The sequence below is a fragment of the Prunus dulcis genome, chromosome 5, assembly GCF_902201215.1.
Source record: "Prunus dulcis chromosome 5, ALMONDv2, whole genome shotgun sequence".
Classification (NCBI taxonomy): domain Eukaryota; kingdom Viridiplantae; phylum Streptophyta; class Magnoliopsida; order Rosales; family Rosaceae; genus Prunus; species Prunus dulcis.
The window spans coordinates 7214019-7232340 of NC_047654.1; the positions used below are offsets into that span (position 1 = coordinate 7214019).

General features: G+C 35.8%; 3 protein-coding genes across 4 annotated transcripts in view; 2 read left to right on the forward strand and 1 right to left on the reverse strand.

Moving 5' to 3' along the window:
* Positions 1-2775: 2775 nt before the first annotated feature.
* Positions 2776-3876, forward strand: LOC117627981 (extracellular ribonuclease LE-like). Its single transcript, XM_034360314.1, has 2 exons — positions 2776-3113; positions 3271-3876. The coding sequence occupies exons 1-2, from the start codon at positions 2841-2843 to the stop codon at positions 3709-3711; spliced, it is 714 nt and encodes a 237-aa protein (XP_034216205.1). The 5' UTR covers positions 2776-2840; the 3' UTR covers positions 3712-3876.
* Positions 3877-7417: 3541 nt separating this feature from the next.
* On the forward strand, positions 7418-12706 carry LOC117628846 (protein arginine N-methyltransferase 1.6). 2 transcript variants are annotated; one of them, XM_034361383.1, is made up of 14 exons: positions 7418-7915; positions 8014-8227; positions 8334-8459; positions 8556-8720; positions 8804-8922; positions 9016-9095; positions 9467-9738; positions 9905-10141; positions 10491-10564; positions 10910-11003; positions 11134-11283; positions 11412-11486; positions 12024-12120; positions 12266-12706. In XM_034361383.1, exons 1-14 carry the CDS (start codon positions 7602-7604, stop codon positions 12421-12423), a joined length of 2175 nt encoding a protein of 724 aa, XP_034217274.1. In that variant the 5' UTR covers positions 7418-7601; the 3' UTR covers positions 12424-12706. The 2 variants fall into 2 exon arrangements, with proteins under 2 accessions (XP_034217274.1, XP_034217275.1); XM_034361384.1 differs by lacking the exon at positions 11412-11486.
* A 758-nt stretch (positions 12707-13464) lies between these two features.
* Positions 13465-18322, reverse strand: part of LOC117627848 (chaperone protein dnaJ 13) — a 7198-nt gene continuing 2340 nt past the window's right edge. The window contains 9 exon segments of the mRNA XM_034360112.1: positions 13465-13750; positions 14203-14433; positions 14702-14779; positions 15707-15787; positions 16136-16220; positions 16456-16478; positions 17236-17260; positions 17746-17834; positions 18147-18233. Of these exon segments, the coding sequence (XP_034216003.1) occupies positions 13574-13750; positions 14203-14433; positions 14702-14779; positions 15707-15787; positions 16136-16220; positions 16456-16478; positions 17236-17260; positions 17746-17834; positions 18147-18233 (876 nt within the window). The 3' untranslated portion in view covers positions 13465-13573.

Sequence of the window (18322 nt, forward strand, 5' to 3'; positions counted from 1 at the left end):
AAGTCTCTCTCAATTCTTAGTGAGGTGTTCTTAGCTATTTGCTCCAATAATTGTACACATTCATTGTTTGAAGTGCCCCCTCTCTTGGCCTTTGCCGCCTTTCTCCCAATAGGTCTCGGCGGACGTGGGAGTGGTGACTCCGTTTCCATTGGGGAGTCCAATGGCGAATCGGTTGATGGTGAATCGTGGAGCGGCGTCTCATTCAACACAACCGGCGGACCGGTGGGAATAATTTTGAATCTCGAACAATCCTTCACAACTTCCCAACATTGGAAATGCATGAAACTTTTTTTGCCTTGCCCCATGGCACCGAACCACATTTGTGCTTGTATGATCTATTAAAAATAAATAATTGGAAGTGCAAGAAAAAAAATTATTATGCAAGAAAATATAAACTATTTTGAAATGCAAGAATAAAATTGATTATGCAAGAAAATATAGACAAATTGGAAATGCAAAAAGAAAAAAAAAAGATTATGCAAGAAAAAGAAATAGAATATGCAAAAAAAAAAAAGTTACATTAAATTGATGAAAATGGCAATTATAAATATTTTACCTCATCGGATAGATTTTGACCGCTTCGAATGTTCTCCCTTGCTTTTGTCAAGGCATTTCTCCATTTGCCTAACTCTTTATTCAGAAGTTTCCATCTACTAGACAACGCCATTTCGGTCCGAATGGAACCCGATCTTTGACAAAATTCTCCATGAATTTTGCTCCACATATGATGGAACTTCATCTCATTGCCCGTGATAGGGTCATGACTAACGTTCACCCAAGACTGACACAACGCAATATCTTCCTGAGTTGACCACGAGCCTCCGGTTTCAACAGAAGATGCCATTTGTTTTTTTTTTTTTTAATACAAATGGAAAGTAGTAGAAAAATGTGAGTGGAGAGTAAAAAATATTGGAAGGAGAAGAGTTTGTATGGAGAATTGGTGTGGGAAGTGAAAAATGTGAGTGGAGAGTAAAAAATATTGGAAGGAGAAGAGTTTGTATGGAGAATTGGTGTGGAAAGTGAATAATGTGAGTGGAGAGTAAAAAATATTGGGGATGGAGAAGAATTGTATGAAGATTTTGTGTGGAAAGTAAATAAAATGGTTAGGTATTTATAGGAAAAAAAATATAGAATTTTTTGGTATTTTTTTATAAAAATTTCAGAATTTTTTTGAATTTTTTTAGCCAAAAAAATAAGGACCGTCGGATTTCTGGAAAAAAACCATCGGAGCATCCCTGTCGCGACACGTGGCACTTGCCCGTTGGGTTCTGTCAGGGCTGACGTCATCGCGTGGAAATCAAAATTTGGCGAGTGTAATTCACGCGCCAACAGTATAAAAAAAAAAAAAATTTGAGTTACCGTGCGCTGACGTCACAAAACTCGGGCTGAAGCCCAGGCGGAACTTGCCCTTGGGCCTGCCCGGGCTGCTTCTCTCGCGCTGGAGCGCTGTTGGGCTCACCTAGGAGGCCTTTCTCCCGGTTTTGGTCTTGCACTGGAGATGCTCTAAAGGGTTTCAAGAGAGAGGAGCTAGCGAATTCAGAACCAGCTAAATGCTATTGAAGCCCGTCTCAATGGGACTGTCTGGAATCCATTGCATCCTCTTCTTGCAGCTGCCGGCAGGCATAGATAACATTCAATCTATTCACATATGGCCCTTATTCATCAAGGCTTTGAAATAAGCTGCTAGGTAACACTATTTTTGGGATGTGTATGAGGGTAAAGTCTAATGGTAACAATGAAATTAGAATATTACATTGGATATGGTATTATATGGTTTAATAATAATAATGTGGTATTTTTGTAATGAATAATGCTACTCTTGCCACATTTGTATATTACATTTCCATACGAGTTTTTATAAAAAAATAATAATAATGAAAATTTACTCCTCATTTTCATGAGTGTTAGTTTTTATAAAAACTTTCAAAAGCAGCCAAACAGTCACCTAAAAAGACTCAAATGCCCTTAGAACTAAAACCTACTTAAACCTAAAAAGCAAAACTCTGTTTGAGACTTGCGAAGAGAAAACTATGATGGATTCAGCCGCCCTCAACCATGGAAAAAAAACTAAGATGAATAGAAAATTACCAAATATATATATAAAACCTTTAAAAAAAACTATTACAATAAATCATACGAGCTGCAATATAATCATATGTATTCACACTGAAAACTATAAAATTTGACGCATAAAAAAAAAAAAACTAACAAATTTGATGGGTCCACCCGCTCCACACCGAGGCCTTCTTTCTTTGGTGTAATTGTTGATTTTCAACAACAACATTTTTCTTTTCGAAATATATGATGGAGATTTTGACTCATTATTCAACAATTTACTACTCATTACAAGATGGGTTCAACAGAAGTGGTCTATGTTGGTTAAGGAAATAACTTTTGGAGACATGGGGAAATAAATACTCATATTTTCTGGAGAAATATACTTGGAAACAATGGGTATTTCATAATCCTTGGAAACTGGGTGGATTGCAAAGTCCATCTAATAAGCTTTGCGGCAAAAACTTGTTGAGGGTTGGTTTGTTATAATCTTTGTGTGAGCTGAGGAAGTCATGTTGCTGTACAAAGCTTGGTGTGGGGGACCATGTGGATGTTATGATTACTATAGCTCATATAGTCATGCCTAACACCATACACGCGTAATGGCAGTACATGTGGGCTTGGTAGGTATTCCATGACTCGAACGAACCACTGCAAAAAAGTGATCACAACTTCTAGTATAAATACTGTGTCTGTGTGTGAGAACTAAGCAGCATATTTAGATATATATATATATATATATATATATATATAAGGCATAATATATGAGATATTAGATCATCAGCATGCCATTAATATATGAGATATTGGCAATGTTAAAACTACTCCTTCTTGTGCTCTTGTCAGCGGCTTCTCTGCAAGCTATCACCACTCATGGGCAACCGTATGACTACCTACAATATGTACTACAATGGCAGAAGACGAAATGTTTGAAGGTCGGGAAACGGTGCACTCCAGAGCATCAACCATATGAGAAGTTCACTACTCATGGCCTCTGGCCAACCAACCTCTCCAAGATATTGACATGCAAATCAGCTTCAAAATTTAGCAGCACTATGGTACGTATATATTTCTTTATTTCTTAAATCTTTTTATTCTTTCTTTAATGTACTTTATATTCATTCCTTTTATTTACAGTTTTCATTTATGATCGATTGATCTGATATCGCCAAATCTAATTATAGCTTTCTATCTTATAATAATATAATTAATTAGCTGCAAAATGATGCTTCATTGCTATCGAAGATGAAAGAGTCCTGGCCAAATCTGGAGCAGAGAGTTGCCCAAGGAAAAGACAACAATATGTGGTTTTGGGCGATGGAGTACGAAAAACACGGTACATGTGCCAAGTTTTCTAGCCAGAATACTTACTTGTCAAAAGCATGTGATTTGTGGGAAGAAAACAAGATTAAGGAGATTTTTGAGCACCACAAAATCTTTCCAACAAACGTGACGTCGTATAAAGATATTTTGCTTATGAATGCTATTCAAATGGAAACTCGCAGTTCTCCTCTCCTTCTTTGCCATAGAGTCAACGGCGATTATTTGTTGTGGGAGGTTGTCCTTTGCTATGACGACACGGCTAAAAAAAGGATGAATTGTTCTGATCAAAGTGCAAGACAAACAAATTGCGGAACGGACATCTATTATAAATAATAATTAGAGTATTACAAGTAAATAAAAGATATTGAGGAAGCTGCAAATTTTAAAAGTTAGTTCCTAACAATGGATATTGAGGATGTCCTTAGCAAATAATTCCAAGTCAGTCACTCAACAATAATTATAAATACAAAACTATATATAAATTTATCTTATAAGTGATGTTTTAACTTTTTAATTTTAATTGTTTGTGCAAAACTATAGATATTTTAGAAATTACGCTTTACTTGATTACTCTCATAATATCAATACAGATCATGAAGTGTTGTCATTGCACATAAAAAAACATATATAAATTTAAATATATCCATACTTGAAATATACATAGTAAATTTAGGTTTTAGCCCCAATATACATTAAACATTTCCATGAATCACAATCTTTCCAATCGTTTTATTAGTTCCTAAACTTTGACCCAATTTGCATTTGAGTACCTCAATTTCCAAAATAGTTTTTGTGGTCCTTTAACTTTAGTTTCGTTTGGTAAATGGTTCTACCGTCAATTTTGTTAACATTTTTTGCAAAATGCAAAGGCGAAATGGTATTTTTATATTAAAACCAAAAAAAATGAATACAAAAATATTTTAAAAATAGCAATAAAAGAAAATCAAATTAAAAAACCAACAAAAATAAAGAAAAATAAGGGGAGTAGAAATCGGGATAGAGGGGAAGAGAGATAGTTTAATTTGAATTTTGTATTCATATTTTAATCAATTTTGCTACAAAAATACCATTTTGCCCCTGCATTTAACATAAAAGTTAACAAAATTGACTGCATGACCATTTGTCCAAACGAAACTAAAGTTAAAGGATCACAGGAATCATTTTGGAAATTGAGGTACTCAAATGCAAATCGGGTCTAAATTTAGGGACTAATAAAACGATTAACCTCCCATATATTATTTATTCTTGTCTATATATGAGCAAAATACTTGAAAAGAATGAAGGGGGATGCTAATAGTTCAAACTCAAAGCCACTCTAACATATGACTTGCTCATTCATCTCGAACTTTGTCCAATTGCGTTTTGGTGTAGTTGTCCTTCCGTTTCATAAGTCTCACATATTGAAATAAACATGAAAAGAGCATATAAAATGGTGAGGGCCTGCAGTGCTCCGCTTGGATCTGGCATTTTCAATCCTATATCAAATCTAAGAGCATGCAATTTCTAGACATAAAAGTACACAATAAATCATATAATTCATAATTCCATTGATTAATTTTCAATAAATTTTTTTATACGCTATATTGGGGAGGGGAAACAGAACCTAGGACCTCAACTCAAGTGCAAGGCTAAATGCTTATATCTAATAACGTTTAGCATAAAACAAATACATATGCCAGTGAGGCATATAGCTTAGGCCCCGTTTGGGATTGCTGTTTTTGGCCAAAAACCTGCTTCACTTTAAAGTTGAGCAGTTCAAGGTGTTTGGTAAAAATAAAATATCCTGATTATTTTAAAAGTAGTGGCCTTTTGACAGCAGCTTTTAAAAGCAGGCTCTATGTTGCTTTTCAAAGCTGCTTTCAAACTAAGTAGAGATGAACCTTTAATGAATTTTTTTCATTCCCAAAATACCATAATTCATTTTATAAAATAACACCACCTCTACTTCCACATCCAACTCCACACTTGCACCACCACATTCACTACCTACATAACAACCGCCACCGCCACCGCCACCGCCACATCCTCCTCATCCTTATCCTCTGCCACCACTACCACCACCTCCACCACCACCAACTCCACCTTCATCACCACCACCAACTCCATCTCCATCACCACCACTATCACCGCATGATTAGTACATAACACTTTCAACATCATGTCTATTTTAGTCATTATTCACAGTTACAATAATTTTATATTAAAATTTACCAAACGTTTTTAACATTGCTTTTTGTACTAACAACACTTTAAAAATATTGTTTATCAAACATAGAACTACTTTACTTTACAGCTAATTATTTTCAAAGCACAGCAGAATCAACTTTTTTATAAAAGTGACAGCAATCCCAAACTGGGTCTTAGTTAGTTAAGCTCTTCCACATCCACCCATATGGGTAGAGGTTTGAAACCCCTAGGTACCCAATAAATATTTGCGTAAATCCTCCCTCCTCCAATCGCTTGTACTAAAAAAAACATATTAAATGCAACCAAAAAACTCATATTATCAAAATAAAAATATGTTCAACAACATAATTGAAAGTGTACACATTTTAATGTGTATTTTCATAAAAAATTGAACTTTTTTGGACTTTAATAGCTTAATATATAGTTGGTTATAAAAAAGTCAAATATATATATGGTTTTTTTCCCCCGAAAAACTCCCTAGGCTACAGCCCACTGTAGCCATTAACCTAGTTCCGCCGATGAAAGTTGATTCCTCTTTTTTAACCTTAGTCACCTCTTTACCTTTCAAATACTTACCATTTAAAACATCCCGCTAAAGGCCCTCATGATGTTGTAAAATCCTCCAACCAACTTTAGCAAGAGATTTATTAACAATATTGGCTCTTTTAAGACCCAATCCACCAAAGCATTTTGGATGAGAAACCTTCTCCCAACTCACAAAATGCACATTCACACCCTCATGGGGAACTTAGAGGTTTGCATAGCATAATTGGTCTTTTACATTTGCTATTATATTTTATAGAAAGTATGTGAGAGAATGAATATGATATTTTATTATAAAAAGTAAGTGGGGTCTAATATACCTCTTTACTTTGAAGTAGGTAAATTGCCTTGTTAGGGAAAGTGTGTATATTTTGCCTACCTATTTGCCTCTTCCCTTGGAGCATGAAAATGCTAATGTGGCAAGACAAATAAGATTTGCCTAATCTTTTGCCTCTTCCATTGAAAATGTTCTTAGTTTTGTAGGATGAAGTTCAAAGTAGAGGAAGAATCATAGTCTAGTAGTACTTCTCTATGTGACAATAGAAGAAGTCTCAAATTTATAATCATCAACGATAAAAAAGATCAAATATATCAAATATTTGACCCATTCTCGTAACCAAAAAAAAAAAAAATGTTGAGATTCTAAGTGGTGTTTGTTACTCCAAGTCCAAGTCCAATGTAGAAGAAAATTTTGCGTGGGACAAAATATTCAAGTTAAAAGTTTGCTTGTGTTAAAAAACTGAAAAATTATCATTACTTTGAACACTTATTATGTTTTAACTGGATTGTTTTACCACTCATTATTTTAGTGTGGCACAATTCATAATGCATTTTTTTCTTATTAGACTCGAGTAACCTTTCTGGTGATCAAAAAGTGGCATTTCAATCAAATAGTATGACCTAAAATGTGGAATTTGAATCTAGTTGTAACTGTTGGTAGCGAGGGGGCAAGGATATGATTGCTAAAAGGAAAATGCCAGGATACCACATTTATAAACTATATTATGTATCACCTCTGTAATAGAAGTGGATCCCATTGTATTGGTGGGCTCCACCTTTATGAGAACGAGGTACACAATGTGGTACATAAATGTGGCATGTTATCATAATCCTTGCTAAAATTAAACTTACAACGAACTAAATAGAAAATGGATTAAAATGTTTGTAACTCAAATGATTAAAAGCATTCACCTTACTACCGGAAAATAGGATTTTCGATTCTCTATAGTGGGCTCAGAGTTTTTCCTCAAGACTGGGCCCAAGAAGACAGAGGGCTTGTTGCTTCTGCTTAGAATCCAGTTCCGCCCAACCGGTGTAGGGTGAGTGAGTGAGAGTGACTGAGTTTTGGCGCTTGAAACACTTAACGTTGAAAACGCAAGTGCGAAGTACAAGCCCCTACTCTCACCGTCACTGACTGACTCGCCGAGTCACCAGACTCAGTGACTCACCACCATGTTTTTGAACCTACTTCAAGCCTCGTCCTTCTAGTTCTAATGCTCTCTCGAGTCTCCAAAACCCTATTTCCCAAACTACCCCTTTGCTCTATACTTCGTTTTGCCCGAGCCATGAGCTCCCAGTCGGCTCAGCGCGCCTTCCAGCTCCGAGTCAATCCGATCACTGGAAACTCCGAGTGGGTCGTCATTGAAGAAGACGAACCAGAAGAACAAACTTTCAACGGCGGTTCCCAAAATGCCCTTCTCGCCACGACGTCGTATCTTGACATGCTCAACGACTCCCAAAGAAACAGAGCCTTCCGTGAAGCCATAGACAAGACCATCTCCACTCCTTGCCATGTTCTCGATATCGGGTAGCTACAAAATTACTACTTTGTTTAGTTCAATCAATTAAATTTATATTCTTTTTACATTTAATTATTAATTAATCGAAATTTGAATTTTTGTGAAGTTCTGGAACTGGGTTGCTATCGATGATGGCAGCACGGGCGATGGGCTCGATGACATGTCGTATGGTGACTGCCTGCGAGTCTTACCTTCCAATGGTGAAGTTAATGAAGAAAGTGGTGCGCTTGAACGGCATGGAAAACCAAATAAAGCTTATCAACAAGCGTTCTGATGAGCTCAAACGCGGAATTGATATCACTTCTCCTGCTCAAGTTCTGGTAAGTTAAAAAACGAAGTTTTCTGATTTGTGCAAAAACGTTGCCGTTTTGATTTCCAGCGTAGAGTTAAGAGTGTATACCCCTGAGACTGTTCTTTAATGGGTAGGTTAGTGAGATACTGGATTCTGAGTTGCTGGGTGAAGGGCTTATTCCGAGTCTACAACATGCTCATGACATGTTGTTGGTGGAAAATCCCGAAACGGTGCCATATAAGGCCACCACCTATGGCCAGGTATGTGAAGAAGTTTTACAATGTAAGATGGAATGTCATGTGTTTCCCATGTAACAAAATATGTTGAATAACCCGCTTCGTGCAACATTCCCTCAGCTTGTTGAAAGCACATTTTTGTGGAAGCTTCATGATTTACATGGCAATGAGGCAAAAGCATCTGATGGGATTCGTCTTGTTCCAACTGGGTTGGATAATATTCTAGGTGTTAAGCCGCAGCAGTATGCCTTTCATTGCGATGCAATAGGAAAAGAAGTGAAACTGGTAATGACATTGTGTTACTCTTGAACAGACTTGTAGAGAAAATGCTAGTGGTTTAATTCCTACTCAGTTTTGGATTCATCCAGCTGTCCGAACCCTTCAAAATTTTTGAGTTTGATTTTTGGAAACGGCCAGACAGTCATGGGGAAACAGAAGTACATGTGAAGGCAACTAATGATGGCCGAGTTCATGCTGTAATATCATGGTAGTTGGACTGTAGGGTTTGATAATACCTTTTTTTTTTTTTCCTAGGGACAATTCTAACAATTTGTGGGTATGTTTGTGTGTGTTGTTTCAGGTGGATACTTCAGCTTGATCGTGAAGGGACAATCTTTTATTCCACTGCTCCTAGGTGGATAAGTTTGCCAGGCAACACAAGTAAGTTGTAGACACCATTCCTTTGTGAGTAAGAGTGAATGCCATTTTACTTTGTGCTATATTTAGTGCCTTTTGTGTTCTTCATGGTAAGTTAAGCAGCTCGGTGTAGAATTCAATAAATTTGATTAAGTGGTTTTGTATGTTCTCACCCTATTAGTGTTGTCATGTGAAACTGTGGTAGCACAGTACGAATGTCTTTTGCTATCCTCAACGACAAATTCTCCACCAACCCTGGCTGCATTCGGTCTTACCGGAGAAGCTTACTCGTCTATTCAGAACTTCACTGTGCAAATTAATTGACTAGTATTTACCAGTGCTTGATGTTTGGTCTTCTTGGTCATGCAATAAAGGTGGTTTTAATTTTTTGCCAGGTCATGGGGATTGGTGTGACCATTGGAAACAGTGTGTTTGGTTTGTTCCTGGTGAAGGTATGTCCATAACGAAAGATGAAGAGGTTTGTTTACATGCTGTTCATACAGATATTAGCATCTCATATAATCTCAAGAAACAAGCGTCAAGAAATGAGATTATGCAGTATGGCTTCAAAAATGGGGATTTCAAGCTCACACTACCACCAGAAAGAATTGCAATTTATGGAGACAGTGAATGGAGGCATACCATGTTTAGTGCCATAAGTAATTCTGTAAGAATTAAGATAACTCTCTCTCTCTCTCTCTCTCTCTCTCTCTCTCTCTCTCTCTTAAACCACCACCATCCCCACCCCACACCCGCTCCTCTGTTCCAAAAATTAAAATAAAAAAATAAAAAAGAAAGCTTCACATTGTTGACATGAATGGTATTCTTCACAGTTACAGGGAAGAGTTGATCCATTATGCATTGTTGCAGATGACAGCATCTTCTTGACACTCCTTGTTGCACATCTTTCTAAAACATCACATGTGATGTCATTTTTTCCGGGGTTGCAAGACAAGGGTTTCCAATATTTGCAAGCTGTTGCCAATTCAAATGGTTTCTCAATGGATCGTGTAGAATTTCTTAATAAGAGGAAAACAAAGTTGACCATGCATGACACACACCAGAAAAAGGTACTTTCTTCCCAATTGAGTTTGTATACCAGTATGACTGGGTGCTGAAAATTGAATTTATTGTATGTGTATGTGCTCTTTAAGCTTACAATGGAGAAAGGTTTTGGTAATGATATGTTGATCGATTAAAAGACATACAATGATAATTCTTTTTCCTCCATTCTCTTTTAGTGGTAACAATAGAATAGGTTTTGAAATTCTGTAAAATTGAAGAGCTGAATTTGCACTGAAACCTTGTGTAATACTTTTTGAAAGTTGATGTTGCCCATTGGATGAAAATATGACATTTTTGCTGTTGACAATTTACAAACTGAATTGAACCATTTTGGGGCTTTTGTCCTGTTTGTAGGTTGACCTGCTGATTGGAGAACCTTTCTACTATGGAATGGATGGCATGCTTCCATGGCAGAACCTACGCTTTTGGTATACTTTTGTTATCTGTTCCTGCAGTAATTCAAATTAAGTGCTTTATGAGATTTTCATGCTTTAATAAGATGATGTATACAATATGTAGACTCAAGTAGGAGTTGGTTTTAGACTCTTTTCCTTAGGATAGCGATGACTACATATATGCATTTTCATATTAGCATAATTTTCCACCAAACCGTTGTCTTTTTTTTTATCATTGTTCAACATATAATGGTGACCATTGGTTATGCAATGTGGAAGATGTTGATTGATTTTATAGTTAAACTAAATGTGTACAAACACACACACACACACACATATATATAATGTTTTTTTTCTTGTTCTGGATTGGGTTTGAAGGAACGAACGGACAATGCTTGATTCTGTCCTATCCCAAGATGCATTGATACTGCCGTGTAAGGCAATATTAAAGACTTGTGCCTTGTCTGCCCCTGTAAGTTGTGTTCTAACCTACCACCAACCTTTTCCCCAACAGTGGAAAGTTCTATATCTTATTTGTTTCAACAATGTACATGACTGTTCACTAAGGATTATAAGTTAATGATATGTGACCTGTTGAACAGGATCTTTGGAATAGTCGTTGCTGCTTGAGTAAGATTGAAGGTTTTGATCATTCAGTTGTAAATTCTACCTTAGGAGCATGCGGTGAATCACCTGCAGAGCAAGAGTGTCCTTGTCTTCCCTATTTTATATGGCAGTGTGGAAATGTTAAGGTAATCAACCAGTGGATTTTATGTTTCTGTAGAGAGGAGTTTTATTTTGGAGAAGAATTAGAAGATTTAATTTTTGGAACGACAAATATGTCACTGATGTTGAGGCAACGGTTCCAAAAATATTTCAGAAACTGAGTGAAGCATTTACAGTCATGGAGTTTGATTGCTCAAAACCTATAACATCATCTTGTGGAAAAACCCAGGTACCATAATTAGAACTTTGAAATCTGGATGGTAATATTTGTGGTCATCCTTGTTGAATTTTGGTCACAGTTGGTTTATTGCAAAGGACAGTAGTGGTGGTATTATTAGCCAGACATAATTAAGCATGCTCTCTGTTGTTTAGCACTAACCATGGAACAAATTATTGTGCTCACTAATCATTGATTCTGAGACCTTGGTAGTTTTAAGATTTCAATTGCCTTGAGCACTTTATGTTCCATCTAAGAGGTGAACATCAAATTTATCTTTTAAAACCAGCAAAATATATTTTTTGAGAAACTATAAGGTAAAATACCGATTTATCCCTAATTTTCTTAGCAAATTGATTTACATATCCTATTCACAGAAAAATCAAACCACAGTGACCTTACCCCTACTTTTCTGTTAAACAACGTTCTGATTTTGAATTAATAAACATGACTCTTTTTATTATCTACGGGGGTTAATCATAACTTCTCATAACAATAAGGCATCACTATGATCTTGCTTAATTGGTGGTTGGAATGCATTCCTGCCAGGTTGAATTTACTGAGCCTGGGATATGCCATGGCTTTGCACTATGGATTGATTGGGTGATGGATTCAGAGAACTCCCTTGTTGTGTCTACAGGGCCAGGTATGGTTGGGTTCCTTGGCCAAGCTGTTCAATGGAAATTTGCTACTTTTATTTGCTGTTTTGCACATTTTTGAACAACCATCATTGTTTTTTACTTTAGCCTTAGTTATGTTTTGCTCACATTTTGTGTGAAATGTGGATCCAGAGAAGAGATATTGGAAGCAAGGAGTAAAGCTTCTGGCTGAGCCTGTGGCAGTTAGAACTAACGAATCAAGAAGTACAGGTGAATGCCGGTCTGCAGTGATTCAAGCGTCGTTTGACCCATCAAGCGGCGACCTCGACGTCAGACATGCTTTCTCATAGCCATGTCAAGCGGAACCTGCCTCTACATCATTTGAACCATGAAGTGATACCTGCACTCTCTTAGCCTCTCATACTGTGGTTCTCCTGTGCTGTTATTGTCTCATGTTTTAGGATTTTCTTAGAGTTCATGATCTATAACTGAGAGTGTAATCCCAATTTTTTTAGGGTTTGCACCCTTGATGCGTGGATCGATTGGTTTCTGTTCTGGATTATGCTACTGTTAGTATGATTAACGAAATAGACAATATATTTTAAAAAAATTATGCAAATATTTAGTAGTAGATATTGATCAAAAGAGTTCACTACAGATAGTCTTAAATAAATAGAATTAGAAGTTTCAATTGTAAAAATCAGCGGATCCTAAAATTTAATAAATACCAGAGGTGGTGTTGTTTTGGACCTCTTTAAACATTAGAAAGAAGAAGAAAAAAATGATTACCAATAAACTAATTGGTTCAGACTTTGAAATGAGTCGTGTCAGGCCCTTGGGTTTTTCTTTGTACATTTCTTTGCGGTAATAAATATGTTTCTTCTCGGGGAAAAAAATGTTAAGCATGTATTTTTGGACGTAAGCACCGAGCAACACTAAAAACATCAGATGATGATTTTAACTAAGAAAATATGGTGAAACAAAAACAGTTCTATAGGAAGTAGCAGATTCAACTTGAGTTCAACATCTGATTGATCCATTGATTACACCGGGAATTAGAAACACCGATGAAAATCGTTTTTCATAATAGCTCTTCTGGGCAACCTAAAAATTAAAAATAAAAAGAGAAATATGACATCACACGAAAATGGTGTGACACTGTTTCTGGTATAAAAATATGGCCTTTATTTCAATTTTTGTCAAAAAGAATAATACACAGGGAAACTTATTTTCAGGTTTCTAATTAAATACAATATTCAAGGAAAAAGATAAAAAGGATCGGTTGTAATGGGAGAAGAAGGTGGAAATCTAATACATACCTTTTCATTTTGTCTCAAGGCTTGTAAAATCATTCTAACTGTGATAGGTAAGCAAATGAGATTCAAACATGGTGAAATGAAAATCAAATTCTTTGCTCTTCCTGAGGTATTAGCAACTTGTCATAATCATCAACGGTAACCTGGTATAAAAGTTTCAGATTAGCTAGACAACAACAACACTTCAGGATACTTGTGTTCTAAACAGCAGAAAATTCTGACCGGAAAACAAAAGAAAAGGGAATTGTAGTACCTCATATCTCCCATCACCGTAAGTGTATTCCACATACAACTGTTTAGGCTCTCCAGGACATGGATCACAGAAGCCCATAATGCCGGACTTCTTTACGCCTTCATGAAGCTGCATGATTAAATTGAGCAACCAGAAGTCTTAGAAAAGCTATGCATTTTTAGGGAACAATTGTTTCTAAACTTGAAATTTATTCTGGTTACAGTATGCTGCAAGACTGGCATGTCAAAGCAGTTGCAGTTTGGTTACTCAACAATGAATTTTAATTGTCTCATGAGCTAGAACCTTACCCTCCCTTCCCCCTTAGGTCGAGAGAAAGAGCAGAGTGGCGAAAATAAAGTCCATTACTTTTAAGGTTTGTAAAATTCATTTTCACTGTTTGTTTTACTACTTGGTACATATTAAAGCGTGCATTTCTTCTTTTTTCAGTTTTAATAGTAAAGCATGCATTCTCGTAAATGCAATATTATTCTATTTTAGCCAAACTTATTGCTAGGCCAACAATAAGTAAGCACTTGATACTTAAAGAGTCTCAAGATACTAAAAGCAGTAAAAGAACAAACCTTCAGTTGCCCAGAATCACTGACAAGGAAATTTATAGGCAATTTAACATCAATGACTGGTGAATCATTCGATTCTACCAGTTCATCTCTTTTCTTCAAAGCTTTGAGATTCCCATACCATGCTTTTGTGATTACCAGGCCCCCGATTTCTAGCTGCCTATTTTGTTTCCTATTCGCTACATTCTATAGTAACTTCTGAGCTTTTTCTGCTGCTGCTCTTGCCTCTAGAACCTGCAGATACAGGGTTTATAAATTCTTCCAAATTTTCACACAAGACAAAATGGAAAACAATTTAAAAAAAACAGAAAGATATCATGTGCACAGACTGCATTATATTAATTCAGGGAAAAATAATTGTAGAACACACTGAAACCCGCAATCATCCAACTTAAAACAAGGTGCAACAGGTATCTTCAGCATCTCACCAAGAATTACAACACAGCACAAAACTTGGTCCCATTAAATTGCACAGATATTTTGCACTTATGGATAGCCATACCGGTGTAGAAGTTTTCTCCATATTCTCTAAAGCCTTTTGCTTTTCCCTCTTAAGGTAATAAGGTTTCAAAACGAATTTCTGCAAGTATTCAAAAAGGACACATAATCAATAGACAATATATTGATTTAAAAAATGTGGGTTAATAAGATCAAATTGGAACTTTCAAGTATCAATACATTTCCCAATACCAAGATTTTCACACAGTACAAAATGCCAAGTGAGTACATCGGAACTCTGCAGATAAACTAATATAAGTAAGCGACTAATGATGGACCATGGAAAACGACGTCAAATAATCAGTAGATGGTGGAACAACGCATCTGCTCCATAACTAAACACTTAGCCACCTAATGGATGTACAAAATCCCCTCGTTTGACATGGGATCCAGAGAGAAATATATATATATATATATATATATATATATATATATATATCAAGCATAGAACATGCAAATCTCTGGTGAATTAAGTACACTGATAAGGTTGATTGCATCTTCAAGACACTAGCTCACATACATCATTTCATAATTTGCTTCATGAATTTTACAAATGGGACCCACTTTAAAAGGACAAAAATAGGTCAACAACATCAGCCACAAGTCTTTTCAATAACAGGAAGTACCATGGTTAATTCATGGCTATATTCTTTGCCTAAAATTCACGACTACTTCCGTGTTGCAAGCACAAGACCAAATAGAAATATGTTCATTTAATGCACGCTCACTGATCAAAATATATTTCACAATCTAACAATTTACGAACAGAAGGGGAGCAAGAAACCACTTCCTGCTATACACTTTGATATTTCAAACTAAAGACAGTTTTCAACTACTATATATTAAATTTAAAAAGGCCTAATATAAAGGAGAAGAAAAAATGTATAAAAAAAAAATTAATGAGAAAATTAGCAGTAAAAAATCTAGGCTTTGTTTGCAAAAGCAAAAGGTAAAAAAGAATAACATGCTCAAAACAGAATGGCCAAAGTTGGAGAATATTTATAATAACCTTGAGTACAAAGTAAAGTGATGTTGGAATTATGACCGCTGCAGCTGCAAATACAGGATCCAAATTCCCGGAAAGCAAAATCTGCATATAAAGCCATCAGCAACAGATCAAAGCTTGGGAGGCCTAAACCTAGGTGATACTAACAGTATAGAGTTATATTTTATTTTATATCCAAAAAGATATTAAAAGAGAAATGCACGCATGACGAGAAAGTTTTCCAAAAATACATAACAGATATCAAAATGTAACCTCAGTTTTGTATTTTATAATCCCAATGGATCCTCAAACTCTACATAGGCCGCATTTCTAATCCCCAAGAACAACAATAAAAAGCCACACAAGCACATAAAACACCTTTGCTTAAATGTCAAATACAGATCAAATTCGTACTCACATGTAAAATACATACAGAGTAAAGACAATTCTTACAGGAATAACTAACTTTTGGCCCCCACGACGCAATTTGAATTTCCAAGAGATACCCTGTTATAGAATGGTAGTGTATAAGATATCAGTCACACTTTAAAAATATAAAGAAGTCAACCAAGTACTAACCGAACAAGTGAATTGCAGTGTAAAAATAGATTGAAAGTGTTTGATGAACTAAGGAAACTGACCACAGGTCGAACTTGGTTTTAGATGTGAAAACAAAAGGTCACTATTCAGCAGGCAGTTCAAGGGTATTAAAAACCTGTTGAAACCGAATGAATGACCGAGCACATGTCAGCTGTCTAATTTTTCCTACATATAATGTACTGTGTTTTCTTTTTCCCTAATTCTCCTGTCCTTCTCTCTCCAATTCACCGGAACTTTAAACATGTTCTTTGATGCTTGTTCCCCTACTATCTATCCTTGACTGCCCCAAACATCCCAAGTTCTTTCCCTTGTTGGCTCCTTTTTCTTTTGATTTCTTCCTATATCTCTATTATGTCTTACTTTTATCTGGAAAATGGTGAAAATACCATGTGATTAATTCGCAAAAGACCCCTTGTTCTTCAAGTCCCATTAAAATGTTAACCAATAACCGCACTGTCCAACCCCCTATTTTCGTGTCAATTTCTTGTGCTCGTTTGGTTGATTTCAAAGTTGACTTTCTGAACGCAATAGATATGTTATGTTGCTCCAGTATGAAAATATTCCAATAACTGATCAATCCAGATGGATGAAAACCTCTGTTCCTGGCTGTATGGTTGGTTTGCTAACTTTTCCAAAAATTGTGGAAGATCTATTTTTCTATAAGCAGTAAAATCTTGGAAATCACTTCCAGGAACATATCCAGATATTTTTCCTAAACCATAAATGGAAATTTCTAGCCTTATTAATGTACCTTGTAGAATTTTATATGTATAAGAATAGAAAGAAAGGTTTCTAAAAACTCAAAATATCAAGTTTAATTGGTTGTCTTCGTTATTTCCTCTACAAACTATTCCCAGAAAACTCAAACAATTACCAAACATATTGAAAATTAAGAAAAGCAAAAAAAAAAAAAAAAAAAAAGGTTATGTGGAAAATATTTTCCATGAAATAACGCCAACTTCAAGCTCAAGGGCATTGCTGCATCAATAATGTCTACAGTCAGAAAGCAATTGCAAAATGCATACATATGAGCACTTATATTACCTAAATTGGTGTCCATATTTGGTTGACTACTGTGTCCTGCTTATATATCAATTAAGGTATCATAGGCACTACAGAAAAATGTTTAACATAGCATAATTGGACTAAAATCATAGACATTACATGGAGGAATCTTGTTCTGTTTGGTTGAGTCCAGCAAGTGGCACTATAGAACTTCCTAACCAGAACAACATTTTTCTCTGTAGGTGATAAAAGTAAAAGAGAAGCTAAAATAGGTATCATTGGTAACTAAAATCAAAGACATCACAGGTGAAAAGGTTTAAATGTTGGAACGAAATTGAGTAAGAAAAAATAACTTTGAGAGGATAAGTACCGATCAAGATAAATAGCATTTGCTGATAATATATTATCACCCCTAAAAAGTTCTATAAATATCTATCCATTTAGATCTTAAAGCATACCTTCCAACTTTCCCCGCAATACAGCCATGAGACTTTGATGAAAACCGATGCTTATAATGAGCTGATGCCGCAAAAGAATCTATCCCACACTGTTGAAGTTGAAAATAAATGAAGTTAAAGTGAATTACGTACACTTCAGTTTGATTTCATAAAAAGGCATTAAATTATGTACAACTAACAGTCACTGAGACGTTAGAAGCTTATAATAAATGACACAAAGTAAAAATGTCCTGCACATACACAGAGCAATTGAATTTATAACAACTAACAGAATACTACTTATAAAATTAGAACAAGGTAGGCAGGGGTGCATAGCTATAATTATAATTTGTAGACCGCCCTACAACTGATATGTCTCCATGGTATTCTACTCTAAAACTATGCCCAAAATATAGATGTACCTTCAGCTGTCCTGCAGCAGACAATTTCTCATTTTTCTTTCGCCAGCCTACTGAAAGAGCTGAGTCTGAGCCTAAAGCAAGCTGGATCTGTTAAGGAGAAGGTGAAACCCCCGGGGCCAATGAAAGGTTAAAAATGTTAGCCATCACAAAGAAGTTCATACAGATATACTAAACGG